General features: G+C 33.6%; 1 protein-coding gene across 1 annotated transcript in view; it reads left to right on the forward strand.

The window, feature by feature from the left end:
* The window catches only part of Pawr (pro-apoptotic WT1 regulator), a 128,567-nt gene that overhangs the window by 79,255 nt on the left and 30,491 nt on the right, over positions 1 to 18,821 (forward strand). The window contains exon 5 of the mRNA XM_048808242.1: positions 8,607 to 8,738. Coding sequence (XP_048664199.1) covers positions 8,607 to 8,738 — 132 coding nt within the window. The remainder of the gene's footprint in view (positions 1 to 8,606; positions 8,739 to 18,821) is intronic.

The following is an 18,821-nucleotide window of genomic DNA, read 5'->3' on the forward strand; positions in this document are numbered from 1 at the left end:
AGACATGTTAGCAAGTTGTTATAAAGAATAGATAATTTGGTGTGATCAATCAAATTGGTTGCAAATTTACAAAGTAAATCTGGGTGTTTGGTCATTACCCTTGAAAATTCATATATTTTAATTTGTTCTGCTTAATAGCCAAATTTTCTAATTCAAGAGTGTGTGTAGCCATTTTGTAATAAGGAACACAGATATGCAGTAGCTTTTTTTCAGCTACCTAATTAGGATTGATCATTTGTTTATATTTCCCAGTTCTTTTCACAAAGAAATTATTTATTTGAACTTATTTTAGTTTTCTTTTCGTTGAGAAGATTTTTTTTTCATCATTTCAAAATAAAATTTGTCTTAGAAAACAGGGATGGAAGGTAAGGAAAAACTAGGTCAAAGTTGAGTGATGACAGAGTGCTATATGCAAAATAAATGGAGGATGAAAAGGGTATTACCAGAGGAGGAGGCAGATAAATCAGCAGCAATACTGATAGGATTGACATGGTATTGCTGAAGAAAGAAGTGGAATTCATTCTAACTCCCCTACTTTCATGGCTATGGTAACTTTAATTTTGGAAAGCAGAGCTATTTAATCCACTTTCATGGTTTGTATAATCCCAAATATAGACTCCCCCACTCCATGGAACTGTAACTTTTTTTTGTTTTTAATTTCTGAAAAAGCTTTGCAAAGATTGTTTACTTAATTGTCTCTTCCATGCCATTGACAATCATCCTGCTTTTAGAACACAGTTGTGTGACTTATTATACATAAATACAATGAATTTACTTCATTATTTGGAATTTTCATTTCACTTTAGTTTTATTGTAGTTCTGTTCCTCATTCTGATTCACTTTAAAAAAAAAAAAAAGCGCTATTTTCTGTAGTTCCCAGAGCTTTGTAGGAAAGCATATTTGATGTTTATTGAAAACCTAAAACACCTAAGGGATCTTATGTGGATTCTTTATGTTAAGGTCGGATTTGTATATGTTACTTAGATTGAGACATTTATTTAGAAAAGAATGAGATTAATTTTTTAAAGATTATTTTTAACATTTTGAAAATTAAAGAAGCATTATGGAAGATCAGTATAATTTAAATAATTTTTATGAACTGTTGTTTTTATTGTCTATTTGGAGATGAATGAATCATTGAATTCATTTTTAAGACTCATCATTTATGAAGGAAACAAGTGTGAAAAGAAAAAGGAATGTGAAGCCATATCCAGCTGAATTCTTTGAAGAACTAGATAGTGTGCCAAAGAATTTTTTTAAATAAATGTTTTTTAGTTGTAGTTGGACACAATACCTTTATTTTAGTTATTTTTATGTGGTGCTAAGGATTGAACTCAGAGCCTCACATGTGCCAGGCGAGCACTGTACCTCTGAGCCACAACCCCAGCCCCAGTATGCCAAACAATTTAAGCTGTCAAAATAATCAGTTAAAGGTCCTCTGGAATATACTATTTAATATACATTAGAAGTATCTTAAAATGTGTTACGACAAATTGTGTTTAAAATAGGTAAGTGTTCAGGGCTGGGGTTGTGACTCAGCGGTAGAGTGTTCACCTCGCAAGTGCGAGGCCCTGGGTTTGTTTGACCCTCAGTACCACATAAAAATAAATTAAAAAATAAAATGTATATAAAAAATACTCATTAAAAAATAAAATAACTAAGTGGTATGTTGATTGCTTTTTCTGAACCCCTGAATTTGTGCAATTGTTCTATAAAATTTCTAAGAAAAAATTACCATGAAAGAGTTCATTTAAGTTGTTTCAGTCTATGAACTTGTCAGATTTCTTGATACATTAAAAACCTTGGAAGTGTAATAATAGAAATCTTAGTAGTAGGAAACTATTACCCTTAAGACCACCAAGTCAAGTTTATTTCAGTGCTTAACACTCACACTCTCTCTCTCCCCCCCAACCCCCTCTCTCTTGCTCGCTCGCGCTCTCTCTTTTTCTCAAGAAGTTACTGTGATTGGCTAGTTTCTTTGTATTTTAGACTTCAAGTTTCACTTTCTCCCTAGCCTCAGAGCCTTTTTGTAATCTGATCCAGTCGTTCTACCACACAGTCCACTATTTAGCAAACATTTCTTGAAAAAAAGTTTACATATATATATATATATATATATATTTCATGTTCTATAATAGGAGCATGAAGTACTGTGGTGATGCTAAAATTGTGATTGTGGAGTCTGTTGCATTAAGCAAGATCTTAGAATTATAAAAACATAGTATGATGCCTTTCAAACTTTTTTTTTTTTTTAGATAAAAATGTGCTTCATTGGGGCTAGGATTGTGGCTCAGCAATAGAATGCTCGCCTAGCATGTGTGAGGCCCTGGGTTTGATCCTCAGTACCACATAAAAATAGATAACTAAAATAAAGGTATGGTGTCCAACTACAACTAAAAAATAAATACTAAAAAAAAATTTTTTAAATGTGCTGTGTTAATGATGCAAATACCATGAATAGTTTTGCTGTTAGTGATGTTTTCTAAATGTCAAGCAACTTTTTAAGTAAAATTACAAACAAATGAAAATTTAATATTCTCTGGGTTTACAAGATAGCTGTCTTCCCGGAAAAATCTTGTATATTTTAAAATACTGCATTTCCCTCCTCTCCTTTGTTTTTATAGGTAAGTGGTTGACCTCAGATAATTATGAACTACTTTCTGTTTGCATGTCTATTTGCTATTACATTCTACAATAAGATGGAATATGAGTTAGTTTTTCTTTTTCTTTTCTTCTTCTTTCTGTGTTGGGGTTTGAACCCAGGGTCTTATGCATGCTAGGCAAGCACTCTTATCACTGAGTTACACCTCTAGCCATTAGTAACTTCTTAACTATCTTTTTTTCCTCTGCAAATTTCAAGATATGTAGCATTCCAGGCTTCTGTAGTAATTACTAGCAACTCCTAGTAATTCCATATTCTACAAAATGACCTAGCATATACCCAAGGTAACCTACACAAAACGTTTTGAAAAGCAGTCACTGATAATTTCTATTCAGTTGCTTCTTTTTCTTTATAATAACTCTCTGTTGCATTGTACTACATCAGTTTGATAACTGACACTTTGCTTACTCTTGGCTGTTGGAAAATTGAGTTCAGAGTTTGGAGTTAAACTGCTTAGGTTGTAGTTCTAGCTTCACCACTCATTAGCTTCGTGTTCTTAAGCTCGTTACTTAATTTTAATCCTCAGACTCAAGACTTTTTTTTTTTTTTTTTTTTAATGTATAGGTCTCTTGTCCTTTCTTTGTTCCCTTTACATCCTCCTCTTGCCGTTTATTAATGGGAGAAACTGGACCATGTATTTTTTTTTTTTTTTATAGCAGAGGTTTATTTTTGTATGACAGAGAGCTAAGAATGATTTTTACGTTTTTAAAGGGTTATTTTTGGGGCTGGGGAAGCAGATCTTATGTAGCCCAAAAGCCTTAAAGTATTTGCTCTTTGGTTTTTTATCGTTTTCTGGTCAATGTTTAGAACATCCTAAAAATCTAGATTTTCATGATTGCATCTACATGGTGTTGTCTAATATGTTCTTGTGTTCTATTTCCTATAATTATTAGGTGGATCTAAGAGACTTGACCAGATTTTTTTTTTGTGTGTGTGTGTGTGTGTGTAATTTCCTACCTTATTTGTTCATCACATGCCTTTCTTAAAATATCATTCATTGGAGTCATTTACATGCAAATATTCTGCTTTAGGAGTGCATTTTGATGAATTTAGACATATGTTCAGAGATTGGTAAGGCACCATGAAAATCATGATATGAAACATTTTCATTACTTCTTCTGTCCTTTTTCAGTCATTCCCCATCAAACCCCATACTTTGCTCATAGCAACTGTTGATGTGTTTTCTATCATTAGAATTTTGCTTTTTCTATAATTTCAAACAAATGCTTGAGACTCAATTCATTTTGTTGCTGAGTAGTATTTTACTACTTGGATGTGCTACTATTTGTTTACTATTCACTATTTGATGGACTTTTGTGTCATTTCCACTTTTTAGCCATTGTGCTAAAAGCTGGATTTTTGTGTAAGTTTGGGGTGACCTTCCTCCCTCCCTCCCTCCCTCCCTCCCTCCCTTCCTTCCTTCCTTCCTTCCTTCCATTTTGATTAAGTAATCAGAGTCTTAATTCTTAGGTTATGTGGTAGCATATTTAAGTACATAAGAAACTGCCAAACTATTTTCCTACATGGCTGTACCATTTTCAGTTCCCACCAGTTATGTGTGAGATTTTTAGGTTTTTCCAAATTTTTACCAGTACTTGATATTGTCAGGCTTTACTTTTAGTCATTTTGGTAGGTGGATAATATAACTCATTATATTTAAAATTCACATTTCCTTAAAGATTATTAGGTTGAGCCTCTTTTTATGTGTTCATTTGTCATTCTTAGATTTTCTTTGTTGAAGTATCAATTCAAATTTTTGGTCCTATTAAATTGGGTTAATTTCTTTTTATTATGTTACCAATATCATATATTTTTCTACTTATTTAGGTCTTTTTAATATTTCTCAGCAATATTTTGTAGTTTTTAATGTCAGTTTGTGGCATTTCTTGTTAAATTTGGCCATAAGTATTTTAAATAATATTTCTTTAAAGTTTTAATTTTTTTGTTGCCAGTGTATAAAAATGTAATTGATTTTTGTATTTATTTTATATTTTGTCATCTTGCTCTACTTATATTCTATGAGGAAGATATTGCCATCTATAAATAATGAAATATGTGCACCTTTTATTTCTTATGCTTACCTTTTCCTACTGACTTGAACTGACAATAATAATGCTGTATAGAAGTGGTGAAAAAAGAAGTGGTGTACGGAGCCAACCTGATTGCCTTTAGGGAAAAGATCTGTTTATTTTACTTTCCAGTGGGATGTTATATATGGATTTTCCTGATCAAGTTAAGACAGCTAATCAAGATGATGTATGTTTCTGTCATGCTTCTTATTAATGTATGATAATTTTATATGTATGCTTTTTCCCCTTTATTTTGTAAAGATGGCAAATTGTGCTGATACTTGAACCATGCTTTCTTGGGATAGATCCTGTTTTGGTCACGATTATACTTTCCTAATATTTATTTTTCATTTGCTTTTCCCAAATTTTGTAAAGATTTTTTTTTTTTAACCAGATATATTGGTCTGTTCTTGTATATTAAGGTTTTGTTTGTTTGTTTTTGAGGAGGTAATTGGATTAATGCCATCTTATAAGTTGAGAAGTATTTTCTCCTTCTGGAAGAATTTTTATAAAAATGGTATTTCTTTAAATGTTTGATAGAATTTACCAACCATATAGTTTAAAGTTTTCATTGTAGGAAGGCTTTTAAACAAATTTAATTTCTTTATTACATAGAGGATCATTCAAGATTTTGCTTTTCGGTAGCTTTTCTTTTTTTGGGTAGCTTTCAAGGAATCAGAGTGTTTCATAATATTCTTTTAATCTTTTGCCATCATAAAATATCATTTCTAGTGATGTTTCCACTTTCACTTGTTATAATAATTTTTTCTCTTTCCTTTTTTCTTCCTGATCAGTTTGGCTAGAGTTTTACTAATTTTATTATTTCCAGAAAACTGCTTTTGGTTTTACTTTTTACTTTATCTATTGTTTTCAGTTTCCTTCATTGTTTTTTCACTCTTATTTTTTCCTTCCATTTACAGAATTTTGGTTTAATTTGCCCTTTTATAGCTTTTTACGATAAAATCATTGATTTGGGACTTTTCTTTTTTCTAACAAACATTTACTGATATTGAATGTGTCTATTTTTAAAAAAATTTTTATACAACTTTATTTTATTTATTTTTTACTTTTTATGTGGTGAGGATTGAACCCAATGCCTCACCATGCTAGGCAAGTGCTTTACCACTGAGCTACAGCCCCAGCCCTTGAATGTGTCTGTTTTTTACCAGACATATTGGTCTGTTCTTATTTATTCAGTTTATTATTGTTTTGTTATTATTGTTTATTATTACTTTGTGTCTGTTTTTTTAACCAGATATATTGGTCTGTTCTTATTTATTCAGTTTTTATTTTTATTCACTGCTAAATGTTTAAGCACTGCTTTAGCTGAATCTAATTTTTTTTTAATATTTATTTTTTAGTTATCAGCGGACACAACATCTTTGTTTGTATGTGGTACTGAGGATCGAACCCGGGCCGCACGCATGCCAGGCAAGCGTGCTACCGCTTGAGCCACATCCCCAGCCCATGAATCTAATTTTTTTAATAACTCATTTGAAAATATTTTCTTCTTGTGATTTCTGTGACTCAAGAATTATTTAGAACTTTGTTTAATTTCTAAATATTTAGAGGATTTTTTAGACAGCTTTCTGTCATTGATTTCTTATTCAAATTCATTAGTGGTCAGAGAACATTCTTTGCATGATTTTACTCATTTTTACATTTGTACAGATGTTGTTTATGTTTCAGAAAATTTTCTGTCTTGGCAAACATATTGTGTGCTTTTGTCAAAAGTATATGTTCTTATTTTTGTGGTGTGTGTGTGTGTGTGTGTGTGTGTGTATGTGGTGTTAGAGACTGAACTCAGGGCTTTATACATATTAGGCATGTGATCTACCACTGAACCATAAGAGCCCTTATTTTTACAGAGTATTTTATAAATGTCAGTCAAGTTAGTCGACATGGTTTAAAATATTTGTATCTCTAAATATTTAGTATGTCTTGAGTTTATTTAATCTCATATAACATCACCTTTATTCATTTTAATTAAATTTATTTATTATAGTTAGGTATATATGACATCAGAATGCATTTTGATTCATTGTACACATGCAGCTCAACTTTTTTCTCTGGTTATACATGTAGCGTCGCACCGTATGTGTAGTCATACATGTACCTAGGTTAATGAGGTCCAACATCCACCTTTCAATTGAAATGGCTAGATCATGTGCATTTAATATAATTATTGAGGTTAGATTTAAATCTTTCACCTTGGTATTTGTTTTCTATTTATCCTATCTTCCTCTTTTTTTCTTGTCTTCATGTGGGTCAGGTATTTTTTTAATCATTCCATTTTCTTCAGTATTGGCTAATTACCATACCTATTTGAAAAGCTTTTTTTGGTGGTCATTCTAGAGTTTACTACATATAACTAACTCCTCTCAGTCTGTTTTTGTGTACTATTATAACTTGTCATATGAAGAGTAAGAACCTTGCCACGTCTATATCTTGCCTCCTGCCTTTGTTTCTTTACCATGCTTTTTTGCTTTTCTGGATGTTATAAATCTTACAAAATATTCTTATTTTTGCTTTAAACAATTTATTGTATAATAAGGGGATTGGCAAAAATTAGAAAAATACAATTTCTTGTATTTATTCATGTATTTATCATTTCGTATGCTCTTCAGAAGTTCTTTAAAGGTTCTGAATTTCCATGTAGTATCATTTTGTTCTAGTAAGGAACTTCATTTAACTTTTAAAAAATACTCAGGTGTTATTGTAAAAGTCTATTTTGCATTTATTTTTGAAATTTTGCTGTGCATAGAATTCTTGTTTTTTAAAATATGTTTTAATTTGTTCTAATTACTTATACATGACAGTAGAATGCATTTTTGACACATCATATATAAATGGAGTATAACTTCTCATTTGTCTGTTTGTACATTATGTAGAGTTACACAGTTATGTAATCGTATGCACATAAGGTAATAATGTATAATTTTTCTGCTATCATTCCTACTCCTAAACCCCCTCCCATCCTTTCCTGCTAATCCAGAATATCTCTATCCTCACCCCCACCCCATTGCAAATTAGCACCCACATATCAGAGAAAACATTTGGCCTTTGGTTCTTTGGGATTGGCTTATTTTGCTTAGCATAACATTCTCTAGCTCCATTCATTTACCTGAAAATGCCATGATTTTATTCTCTTTTAATGCTGAGTAATACTCCATTGAGTATATATACCACAGTTTCTTTATCCATTCATCTACTGAAGGGCATCTAGGTTGGTTCCACAGGCCTGGCTATTGTGAATTTTGCTGCCATGAACATTGGTGTGGCTGTGTCACTGCAGTATACTGATTTTAAGTCCTTTGGGTATAAACCTAGGAATGAGATGACGGGGTCAAATGGTAGTTCCGTTCTATTCAAAGTTTTCTGAGGAATCTCCATACTGCTTTCCATAGTGGTTGCACCAATTTTATATTCTCATAGGCAATAGTAAACTATAAAATGGCCTTAGTCACTAAGCTATCTTTATGTATCTTATCTTCTTTACTGGATTATACATTACTTGTTTCTAATGTATCTTTTGTCACCCTCTATCCCATTTAGGATAGACACAAATTACTCGTTGAAAGATTAATAAAGAACAAGTGAACTTCATCCCTATAAGAAACCTTGTCTCTGGTGATGAGAACTTAGAGAAAAGATATGTTGCCAGGCATATGAATGTAAAGATACCAGTTTTAAGCAAAGGATTTAATTTACAAGAATTAAGTATGAGCAAAGGATTTAATTTACAAGAATTAAGTATGTATATTGCTGAAAAGAACACAGATTTCTGATGCTATCAAATACATTTTCATATACCATCAAAACATTAATAATTCTGTTATACTTGGAAATAAAATGGAAACTTTTCTTTTTTTCAGTGCTTAGATGAATACGAAGATGACGAAGCGGGGCAGAAAGAGCGGAAGCGAGAAGATGCAATTACACAGCAGAATACAATGCAGAATGAAGCTGTAAGTTTATTAGATCCAGGCACTTCCTGTCTGCCACCGGTGAGTATTTAAAAGTATCAGGAAGTCACTAGCTATTTTAACAACAATTTCAAAGTTGTTGTTAATAATTTTTTCAGTCTCATTTGGTAGCAGCAGCTTTTAAAAATTATTTCTAGTAGATTTAACCATTGATTTCCTTATATTCAAATACTTTTTGACTTAAGCAGTGTTTAGCTTTAGTTTCTTATCAGTGAGTATTTGCCAACTGACTAGCAGGTTTAAGTAGCGTCAACTGTAAAAATAACAAAAGAAAAACAATTACCTCCTTGCTGTAAAGAAAAAAAAAAGTATGAATTAGTAAATTGGATTGAGTGACCATTTCTATGCTAGGCTGCTTTTTGAGTTAGAATCACATAGCAAATAATTGAACATAATATTTTCTCCAAAGTCAAATGTTTAAACATCATAAGCACAATATATAGATCATGAATTTCCAGGAATATCTATATTTCTGTGTAATTATACTTTTAAACTAAATTTTAACTCACTTTCTAATTAGCGGCTATTTTAGACTTTTGTGGTACAGAAAATTTGATTGGCAGTAGAGGTTACAGGGTTGTCTCAGTAGCTGGGTATAGTGTTGTATGTCTGTAATCCCAGAGGCTTGGGAGGCTGAGATAGGAGGATCTCGAGTTCAAAGCCAGCCTCAGCAACAGTGAGGTGCTAAGCAACTCAGTGAGATTCTGTCTCTAAATAAAATACAAAATAGGACTTAGGGCTCGGGGTGTGACTCAGTGGTTGAGTGCTCCTGAGTGCAATCCCTGGTCGTGTCCTCCCCTAGCCCCTCAAAAAGAAGGGATGTCTTAGTATGTAGAAAAATCACTATAAGTGTGTGTGTGTGTGTGTGTGTTTTGCCAGGAATCAAACCCAGGGCCTTAAACATGCTAATATGCATGTTTTTTACCGCTGAACTATATTCCTAGCCCTAGAATCTTTTTATCTAAACTGTAATTTGGAAATATTCTTAATATAATCTGGTCTTAAATTATTTTTGTGGCATTTTGAGATCTTGAGCTTAATGTGTGTCTTTTCAGAGTTCTATCTTGACTTTTTAAATGTGCTTTATTATAACACTTTAAAAAGAATTTCAGAGGAATATACACATCTCCCCATTTTATTGATTTAAAATGATGAAACATATCAACTTATATAAGATTATGAAGGTAAATGAAGGCCCAATATTTTGAAGTGATTAGGAACCACAGAAGTGAAACTTCTTTCTCCTCTACTTTCAGAGGCAGAATGTATTGACATGCAGTTTCATGGAGTGATATAGGTTCATCTGTTTTGTATCCCCCCCAAGTTGCTGCTACTGAATTGTGATGGTAATCATCACAATTCTAGGAAAAATAGTACTATATTTTAACATGGTATAATCTATCAGCCAATTTTCTTTCCGCATTTTTGTGACTGTTCATTATCTAAAATAATTGTTCCATTTGTGTAACATAGTTGAAATTAAATTTTAGTGAAGACTTCCTGCAAGATGAAAGCTTAATTCATTGAGTCTAAAATTGGTTTCAGTTCTTTCCCATGCTTACTTACTCTGGCATACCCAACCTCAGGCAGTGGCTTAAGAAAGTGAGCTTTCTTTTGTAGCCATAGGGCTCTATCCACTCACAGTCTAATATTATTTCCAAATATATGGACAGATTTGGAACTCTGTTAACTCAGCTGACCCGGGCTCTGAAGAGCTTTTCATTTCATTCAATTTTCCTTCTTTGCTGTAGCTTTTCTAGTCTCTTTCCAGGCCCACCCCACCGCCACTCCCTACCCCCCACCCTCTGTGCATGCTTTAAATTATTATTTGGGATTAGTTATTGATCACTCATTGGTAACCTTGGTTTCAAGTGTCTGTTTTGCCAGTTATTTGCTTAGAGTGAGAGTGAGGCTAAGATTTTCTTGTGGGCCTCCCTAGTTGCCCCATTAAAGTTGGAGTGGGAATAGGGAATACTCTGTCCATATAGTTGATTTCTCTGAGTTACTATCTATACTCACATATTCTGTGACTCATAAAGGATACACATTTGTAAACAACTCCAAACAACAACAACAGAGAGAGAGAACAAAACTACTGACGTCATTGGTTGCTTTAAAGCTTTTGGAATAGGACAGATAGACTATTCCCAGTATTGTGACTGAATCTTAGCCCTTAGGTGGAACAAATCTTTAAAAATGAACAGGATGGTAATATGAGTATGGCATGACAGTATGCTTTATGAAATTTTAGAATATTTTAAGTTTCTAATTAAAAATTTTTAAATGCAAAATAGTATTAACAGATAATGAGAATTCAGAAGTTTTATATTTTATCTATGATTTTATACATATTTAAAACTTTTTAGGGGCTGGGGATGTGGTTCAAGCGGTAGCGCGCTCGCCTGGCATGCGTGCGGCCCGGGTTCAATCCTCAGCACCACATACAAATGAAGATGTTGTGTCCGCCGAAAACCAAAAAATAAATATTAAAATTCTCTCTCTCTCTCTCTCTCTCTCTCTCTCTCTCTCTCCCTCCCTCACTCTCTCTTAAAAAAAAAAAAGATTAAAAACTTTTTAGATGATATTAGTTTTTCAAATGAGAATTTCTGATCAAATGGCAAATTTCAATGATCAATGAAATTTGGAAAATAATAAAGCATGTGAAGAAAAGGGAAATTATTTTGGTTGATCAGTTTTCTTTTATGCTCTGTTTTTTAGAGAACAGTTCATTAAATTTGAAACTTTAAACGTAATTTATTGCCAAGCATTGTGGCACGTGCCTGTAATCCCAGCTGCTCAGGAGGCTGAGGCAAAGGATTGTAAATATGAAGCCAGCCTGAGCATATAGCACAAGACCCTCTCTCAAAAACAAACAACAACAAGAAAAATCATTTTTATTTAAACTTAATTTTTTAAAAAGTGGTATATAGTTTTATGATAGAAAACACAGAAGCATAAAAGGATATATGATAAAAATGCTTCTTCACCTACTTGGTTACCTTCTCTGGAGATAACTAATGCTTTCCTTTTTTGTATATTCTTTTAGGACTGATCTATAAACAAAAATTTTTCTATATCCATACTTATATGTCTGTATATGTATTTCTTTAAAAAAATTTTTATTAATGCCTAATAATTATATACACTTGTGATTCATTGTGACATATTTGCTCATGTACATAAAACATAATTTTATCAATTTCACTTCCCAAGGCTTCCTCTAGCTTTCCCCTCTCCCTGACCCTCATCTTGTGCTCTGTTGGTCTCCCTTCTATTTTCATGAGATCTTTTTTTCCCCTTCTCTCTAACCTCCACCTATGAGAGAAAAAATGTCCCCTGATTTGCTGAGCTTTGCTTATTTTTCTGAACTGGATGTTCTTCAGTTTCATCCATTTTCTTGCAAATGACATAATTTCATTCTTGTTTATGGCTGAATAAAACTTCATTGTGTATATTTATGGCATTTTCTTTATCTGTTCATCTACTGATAGTCACTCAGGCTGGTTCTATGACTTGATTATTGTGAATTGTGCTGCTGTAAACATGGGTGTCTATGTGTCACTATTGTACATACGGTTACTTTAATTGTTTTGGATAAATACTGAGGAGTGATATGGCTGGGCCATATGTGGTTCCATTTTTAGTTTCTTGAGGAAGCTCCATACTATTTTCTATGTGATTATACAAATTTACTTTCCTACCTACAGTGTGTAAGAGTTTCTTTTTCCCCATACCCTCAATGGTATTTATTGTTGTTTGTATTCTTAATGGTTGCCATGCTAACTGGAATAAGACGGAATCTCAGTTTAATTTTTAAAAGTATTTTTAAAAAATTTTTTTAGATGTTTATGGACCTTTATTTTATTTATTTATTTATATGTGGTGCTGAGAATTGAACCCAGTGCCTCAGACATGCTAGGCAAGCACTTTACCACTGAGCCACAACCCTGGCACTCAGTGTAATTTTGATTTGCATTTCCCTAATTGCTAAAGACATTGAACATTTTTTCATATATTTGTTGGCCATTTGTACTACTACTTTTGAGAAATGTCTTTTTCATTCATTTTCTCACTTATTGGTCAGGGTTTTTATTTATGTTTTTTGAGTTTTTCATAGATTCTCAATGTTAGAAGAGTAAATGGCAAAAAATTGTTTCCATTCTGCAGGCCATCTGTTTATACTTTTGTTTCCTTTTCTGTACAGAAGTTTTTAAATTTGATTCCACCCCATTTCTTCATTCTTGGTATTATTTCCTGAGCTTTAGGAGTCCTACTGAGGAAATTTTTGCCTGCCTGTATATTGTTAGAGTGTTTCTCCTATGTTTTCTTTCAGCAATTGTAAAATTTCTAGTCTAATTTCTAGGTTTTTGATCTACCTTGAGTTGACATTTATGCAGAGTGAGAGGGACATACATATGGATACCCAGTTTTCCCACCATTAGTTTAAAATGCTGTCTTTTTTCCAGCATATGTTGTTTGTGCCTTTTTCAGATATCTGTGTGGGTTTGTCTGAGTCTACATGTTCCATTGGTCTGCTTGTCTCTTTTTATGCTGGTACCAAGCTGTTTTTGTTACTATAGCTCTGTGGTATAATTTGAAATGGTATATTGTGATGCATTCAGTATTGCTCTCTTTTACTCAGAATTGCTTTGGCTAGTCTGGGTCTTTTATTCTTTCATATGAATTTTGGGATTTCTTTTCCTAGTTTTCTGATAAATATCATTGGTATTTTGATGGTAATTATAGATCACATAGCCAAAACTTGAGAGATATCTTTGTCTTCTAATGTCCTCTTCAGTGTTCTTTAATTTTCATCGGAGAGATCTTTCACCTCTTTGTTTAGATTTGTTCCTAAGTGGGCTTTTTTGTTGTTTTTTGGATTTTGTTTATTTGTTTTGTTTTTGTTGTTGTTGTTTTGAGGCCATTGTGAATAAAATTGTTTTCCTGATTTCTTTTTCAGCAGCTTTATTATTGGTGTATATAAAAGCTATTGATATTTTTATGTTGGTTTTGTGTTCTGGTACTTTGCTAATTTGTTTATCTTTTCTGCCAGGCTTCTGGTGGAGCTTTTTGCGTATTCTAGATACAGGATCATATCATTTGCAGTGTTAATTTGACTTCTTCCTTTCTTATTTATATCCCCTTTATTTCCATCTCTTGCCTAATGGTTCTGGTTAAAATGTCAGGATGCTATATTGAATAGTAAGGATGAGAGTGCACATCACTGTCTTGTTCCTAATTTTAGAGGAAATAGTTTCAGTTTTCCCCCATTCAGTATGAAATTGGCTTTGGGTTTGTCATCTAGAGCATTCATAATGTTGAGGTAAGGTCCTCCTTTTTCCCTTGTTTCTTCATGAATGGGTGCTGAATTTTGTTGAAGGCCTTTTCTGCATCTGTTAGAATGATCGTGTGATTCCTCTCCCCTTCGATCCATTTATGTGGTATATTGTGTTTACTGATTTGTGTATGTTGACTCATCCTTGCATCCCTAGAATGAAACCAACTTCATCATGGTGTATAATCTTTGCAATATGTTGTTGAATTTGATTTGTTTTATTGAGGATTTTACATCTGTTTTCATCAGGGAATATTGGTCTGTAGTTTTCATTCCTTGACATATCCTATTTGGTTTGGTATCAGGGTAATAATTTGCTTGGTAGGATTAACTTGAGAACATATCTTCCCTATTTCATAAAATCATTTGAGGACCATTGGAATGAATTCATCTTTAAGTGTCTGGTAGAATTCAGCTATGAATTCATCAAGTCCTTTGCTTTTATTGGAGGGATTTTATTACTACTTCAATCCATTGCTTATTATTGCTCTGGTTAGGTTTTCTATTTCCTTTTTGTTCAATTTTGGTAGATTGTATGTGTCTATAAATCTATCAGTTTCTTCAAAATATTCCAATTTTTTAGAATATAACTTTTCAAAATAGTCCCTGATGATCCTCTGGATTTCAGTGGTCTGTTGTGATAGCTCCTTTTTCATCTCTAATTTTATGAATTTGGGTCTTCTTTCTTTGGCTAAGGGTTTTATCAGTGTCATTTAGCTTTTCAAAGAATGAACTGTGTTTCATTGAGCCTTTGTATTTTTTAAAAAATTCTCTTTTATTAACTTCAGCTCTGGTGACATTTATTTGTTTCCTTCTGTTGGTTTTGAAATTGGTTTGTTCTTGGTTTTCTAAAGCCTTCAAATATATCATTAGGTTGTTAATTTGGGATTTTTACAAATTTTTTATATAGGTGGTCATAACTATAAACTTTCCTCTTAGAACTGCCCTTAGTGTGTTCTAGAGATTTTGGTATGTTGTCTTTCTGTTCTCATTAGATTGTAAGAATTTTAAAATTTCTTCCCTGATTTCTTCTATGATCCACTCATCATTCAAAAGTGTACTATTCAATTTCCATGTACTTACGTAGTTTCTATAGGTTTCTTGCCATTAGTTTTTAATTTCATTCCATTATAATATTTAAAGATGGAAGGAAGAATTATATGGACTTTTTGTTTGTTTGTTTGTTTGCTAAGACTTGCTTTGTGGCATAAACTATGATGTATTTTGGAGAAAGTTCCACAGGCAGCTGAAAAGAAAGCATATTCAACTATTTTTGGATGCAGTATTCTGTAGATGTCAGTTTAGTCTATTTGGCCTGTATTATATTTAAGCCTGTTTTTTCTTTGCTGATTTTATGTCTGGATGACCTATTTATTGGTGAGAGAAGTATATTGAAATCACCCAGTATTATTGTACTAGGATCTGTTTGAACCTTTATGTCAATTAGTGTTTGTTTTATGTAATTAGGTGCGCCAACACTTGTGGCATCAATATTTATTGTCATTATATCTTCTTGTTGGAGTGTTTTTTTACCAGTATATAGTGACCTTCTTGTTTCTTTCAATTAATCTTGACTTGAAGTCAGCTTTATTAGAGTAACCATTCTTGCTTATTTTCAGGTTTCATTTGCATAGAATATCATTTTCCATCCATTTGCTTTCAGCCTGTGGATGTCTGTCTTTGTCTTAGAGATATTTATTGTAGGCATCATATAGTAGGGTCTTGTTTTTTAATTCAGTCTTCCAGTCTATGTCTTAATTGGAGAATTGAGACCATATACAGTCAGCATTATTTTAGGAGGTATATTATTACCTCCTGCCAATTTGATTCCTTTCCAATATTTGATTTTGATTCTTATTCTCATTAGCTTATCTACTCTCCCAATGAAATTTATTGTTTCCTGGGTTCTCTTGGTTGTTTTAATCTTCTCTCTGTAGGGATTTCTATAACTATCTTTTGTAATGCTGGTCTAGAAGTCATGAATTCCTTTAGTTTATGCTTATCTTGAGTGGGTTTTATTTCTCTTTTGATTCTGAGGGATAGCTTGGATATAGCAATCTTGTTTGACAGTTATTTTCTTTCAGGGCTTTACCTACTGCTAAGCCCTCCTGGATTGTAGCTTCAGCTGAGAAACCAGAAGTTATTCTGATTGGTATGCTTCTAATTGTGGTTTGATGTTAAGGCTCTTTTAAAATTCTATCCTTGTTCTGTATATTAGGCATTTTAATTACAATGTGTTGTATAGAGGTTCTTTTCTGGTCTTGTCTATTTGAGGTTCTAAATGCTTCCAGTATCTGAATGTCCATCTCATTCTCAAAGTTTGGACATTTTTTTTTTTGCTCTTATTTCACTGAATGTGTTACCAAACCAGTGGCTTGTATCTCTGCTCCTCCCTAGGTACCTATGAGGCTTGAGTTAGGTCTCTTATTGTTGTGTAAGAGTTTTAGAGTCTATGGCCATACCATTCTGAACATGCCTGATCTTGTCTGTACAAGAGTATTCTGATCATCGTTTCTTTCCTCCTCTTCCTTTCCTTTCTCACTTTCTCTCTCCCTCTCCTTCCTTCCCTTCCATCTGAATGTTTCATCTTTGTCTTCAACTTCTGAAATTCTGTCCACTTAATCAATTGCAGAAACCTTACTAAGTTTTTATTTGATTCATTGTACCTTTAATTTCCAAGATTTCTGATTGGTTCTGCTTCAGAAACTCTTATCTACTGAAATACTCTTTCATATCCCATATGTTCTCCCTTAGTTCCTTTCTTAGATCTTTTTAACTCACTGATCATTTTAGCAGTCAGCTTTTTAAATTCGGGGCATTTGTCTACTTTAATGTTTGTGGATTTTGTTGTTCAGTGGTTGTAAACTTTTGGAGGTATCTTGTTGGTTTGTTTTCTCAGACCCTAAGATTTGTGCATCAGCTGTCAAGGATTCCTATTCCTCGTTTGTGTGAGGGTCTTTTGGTGAGCAAGAATCTCATTATAACCCCTGGACTTGGTATATCTTAGTATCAACACATCATATCAGATCAATAAAAGTGCTAAGATCCACCACCAGCACTGCTTTGAGAGGAAGGAGTAACTGCCAGTAACACAGTGGTTTTTTTTTTTTTTTTTTTGGTTCTGGGGATAGAAACCAGGAGTGTTTAACCACTGAGCCACATCCTCAGACCTTTTTAATATTTTATTTAATGAGACAGGATCTCACTAAGTTGCTTTAGGGCCTTACTAAGTTGCTGAGGCTGACAATGAACTTATGATCCTCCAGCCTCAGCCTCCTGAGCCACTGGGATTACAGGTATGTGCCACTGGGTCCAGCAACCATGGTAATTTAAGAACAAACCATATATCAGCATATTTAAAAAAAAAAAAAACTTACTGCTAATGATCTGTATAATTCTGCTAACCAATGAGAAAAGTGGGTGTGAAGTAATACAGAATAGGATGAAAAGCTAAGCATTAGTGATAATGTACCTATACTAACGTATATTGGATGAAGAGAAAAAAAAGAAAGGAAAAAAGTGTGGGGAGGGAAAAAAAAGAAAAAATAAGGAAATAAAGAAGGAAAAGAGAAGGGAGAGAATGGAGCTGAGAAGAGTGGTATCAAGAAAAATTCCAATGGAAAGACTACATAAAATTAATTGTAACTATTAAAAATGCAGTAATAATCATGAAAAGATTCATTTTTTTTTCTGAGATATTTAAAATGGAGAAATTTATTTCCCACGCTGTCCTAGTTATAAAACAGATGTGAGCTCATCCATTTGTAGTTTTCATGCTTTGGGTGAGGCAGCACACAGAAGAGGCATGGGGCTCTACAGCAGCTGGGGGTGTGGGGTAGCAGCTTGTTGATGCTAGTGGGTAGTGGCTGGGCATGGAGGAGAGGGTAAGTTGCTGGGGGGCTTCAGGGTGCAGGATGGTGGCCTGTGGCTGGAGTGTGGGGTTGTTGTCATGGCACAACTGTGCCAACTGTGGTGGCACGGGGGTGGCTGGCAACAGAGGCTTGCATTGCTCCCTAGGCACTGCCCTTACCAGCAAAGTGGTTGGCAGAGTCCTGCATTAGTATACAGCTCCATAGCTGTCACACACTCTGAAAGTGTGGGGTACCCTTCTCTACTTCACCCTACACCCACTGCAGATGCTTGTCAGTCCTCCAGTCTCAGCAGTTCTGCACAGGTTACTGTCTACCTGTGTCAAAGGCATTTCCTATGATATTATTAACTAGTATCTATAGGTGGGATGAAGGTGTAGAGATTTAATTGCTTCCTAATCTTAGATGTGGTCTCTGCAAAATGGCTGCCTGGCACAGTTCTCTGCCAGTGAACTGAGAAAAAATGAAGCATTTCTTGTTTACAAGGTAGCTTTGAACTCCTGTCCTAACTTAACTCAGTCTTTCTTCTCTACCACTGTTTTGAAAGTAAGCTTGCCATCTTTGCCTCTTCTTTCTCCCTTTGTTTTTCCTCCCCCCAGACCTGTCCTGATAGTGCAGATGCTTATTCATGGTTAACAAATACTTCCCTGTTTTCTCTTCCAGTAACCAAATTTTTCAGGTCCCTTAAAGTCTCTAACCTTCCAGTTATTGTGAATCAGTGCATTCTGTCACCCACCTCTGATCAGCTGTTTTCTTATTGCTCTGATTCCCTGAGGAGTTGAGATCTGCAGCCTATCTCATCTCTTCCATCTTGTCTCCCCGAACCCACATGTGTTTATTTTTCACATTTTACTCATACAGTATTTAAGCATGCTATTTTGCATCTTGTCTTTTTTGCTT

This window comes from Marmota marmota, unplaced genomic scaffold, assembly GCF_001458135.2.
Source record: "Marmota marmota marmota unplaced genomic scaffold, marMar, whole genome shotgun sequence".
Lineage (NCBI taxonomy): Eukaryota > Metazoa > Chordata > Mammalia > Rodentia > Sciuridae > Marmota > Marmota marmota.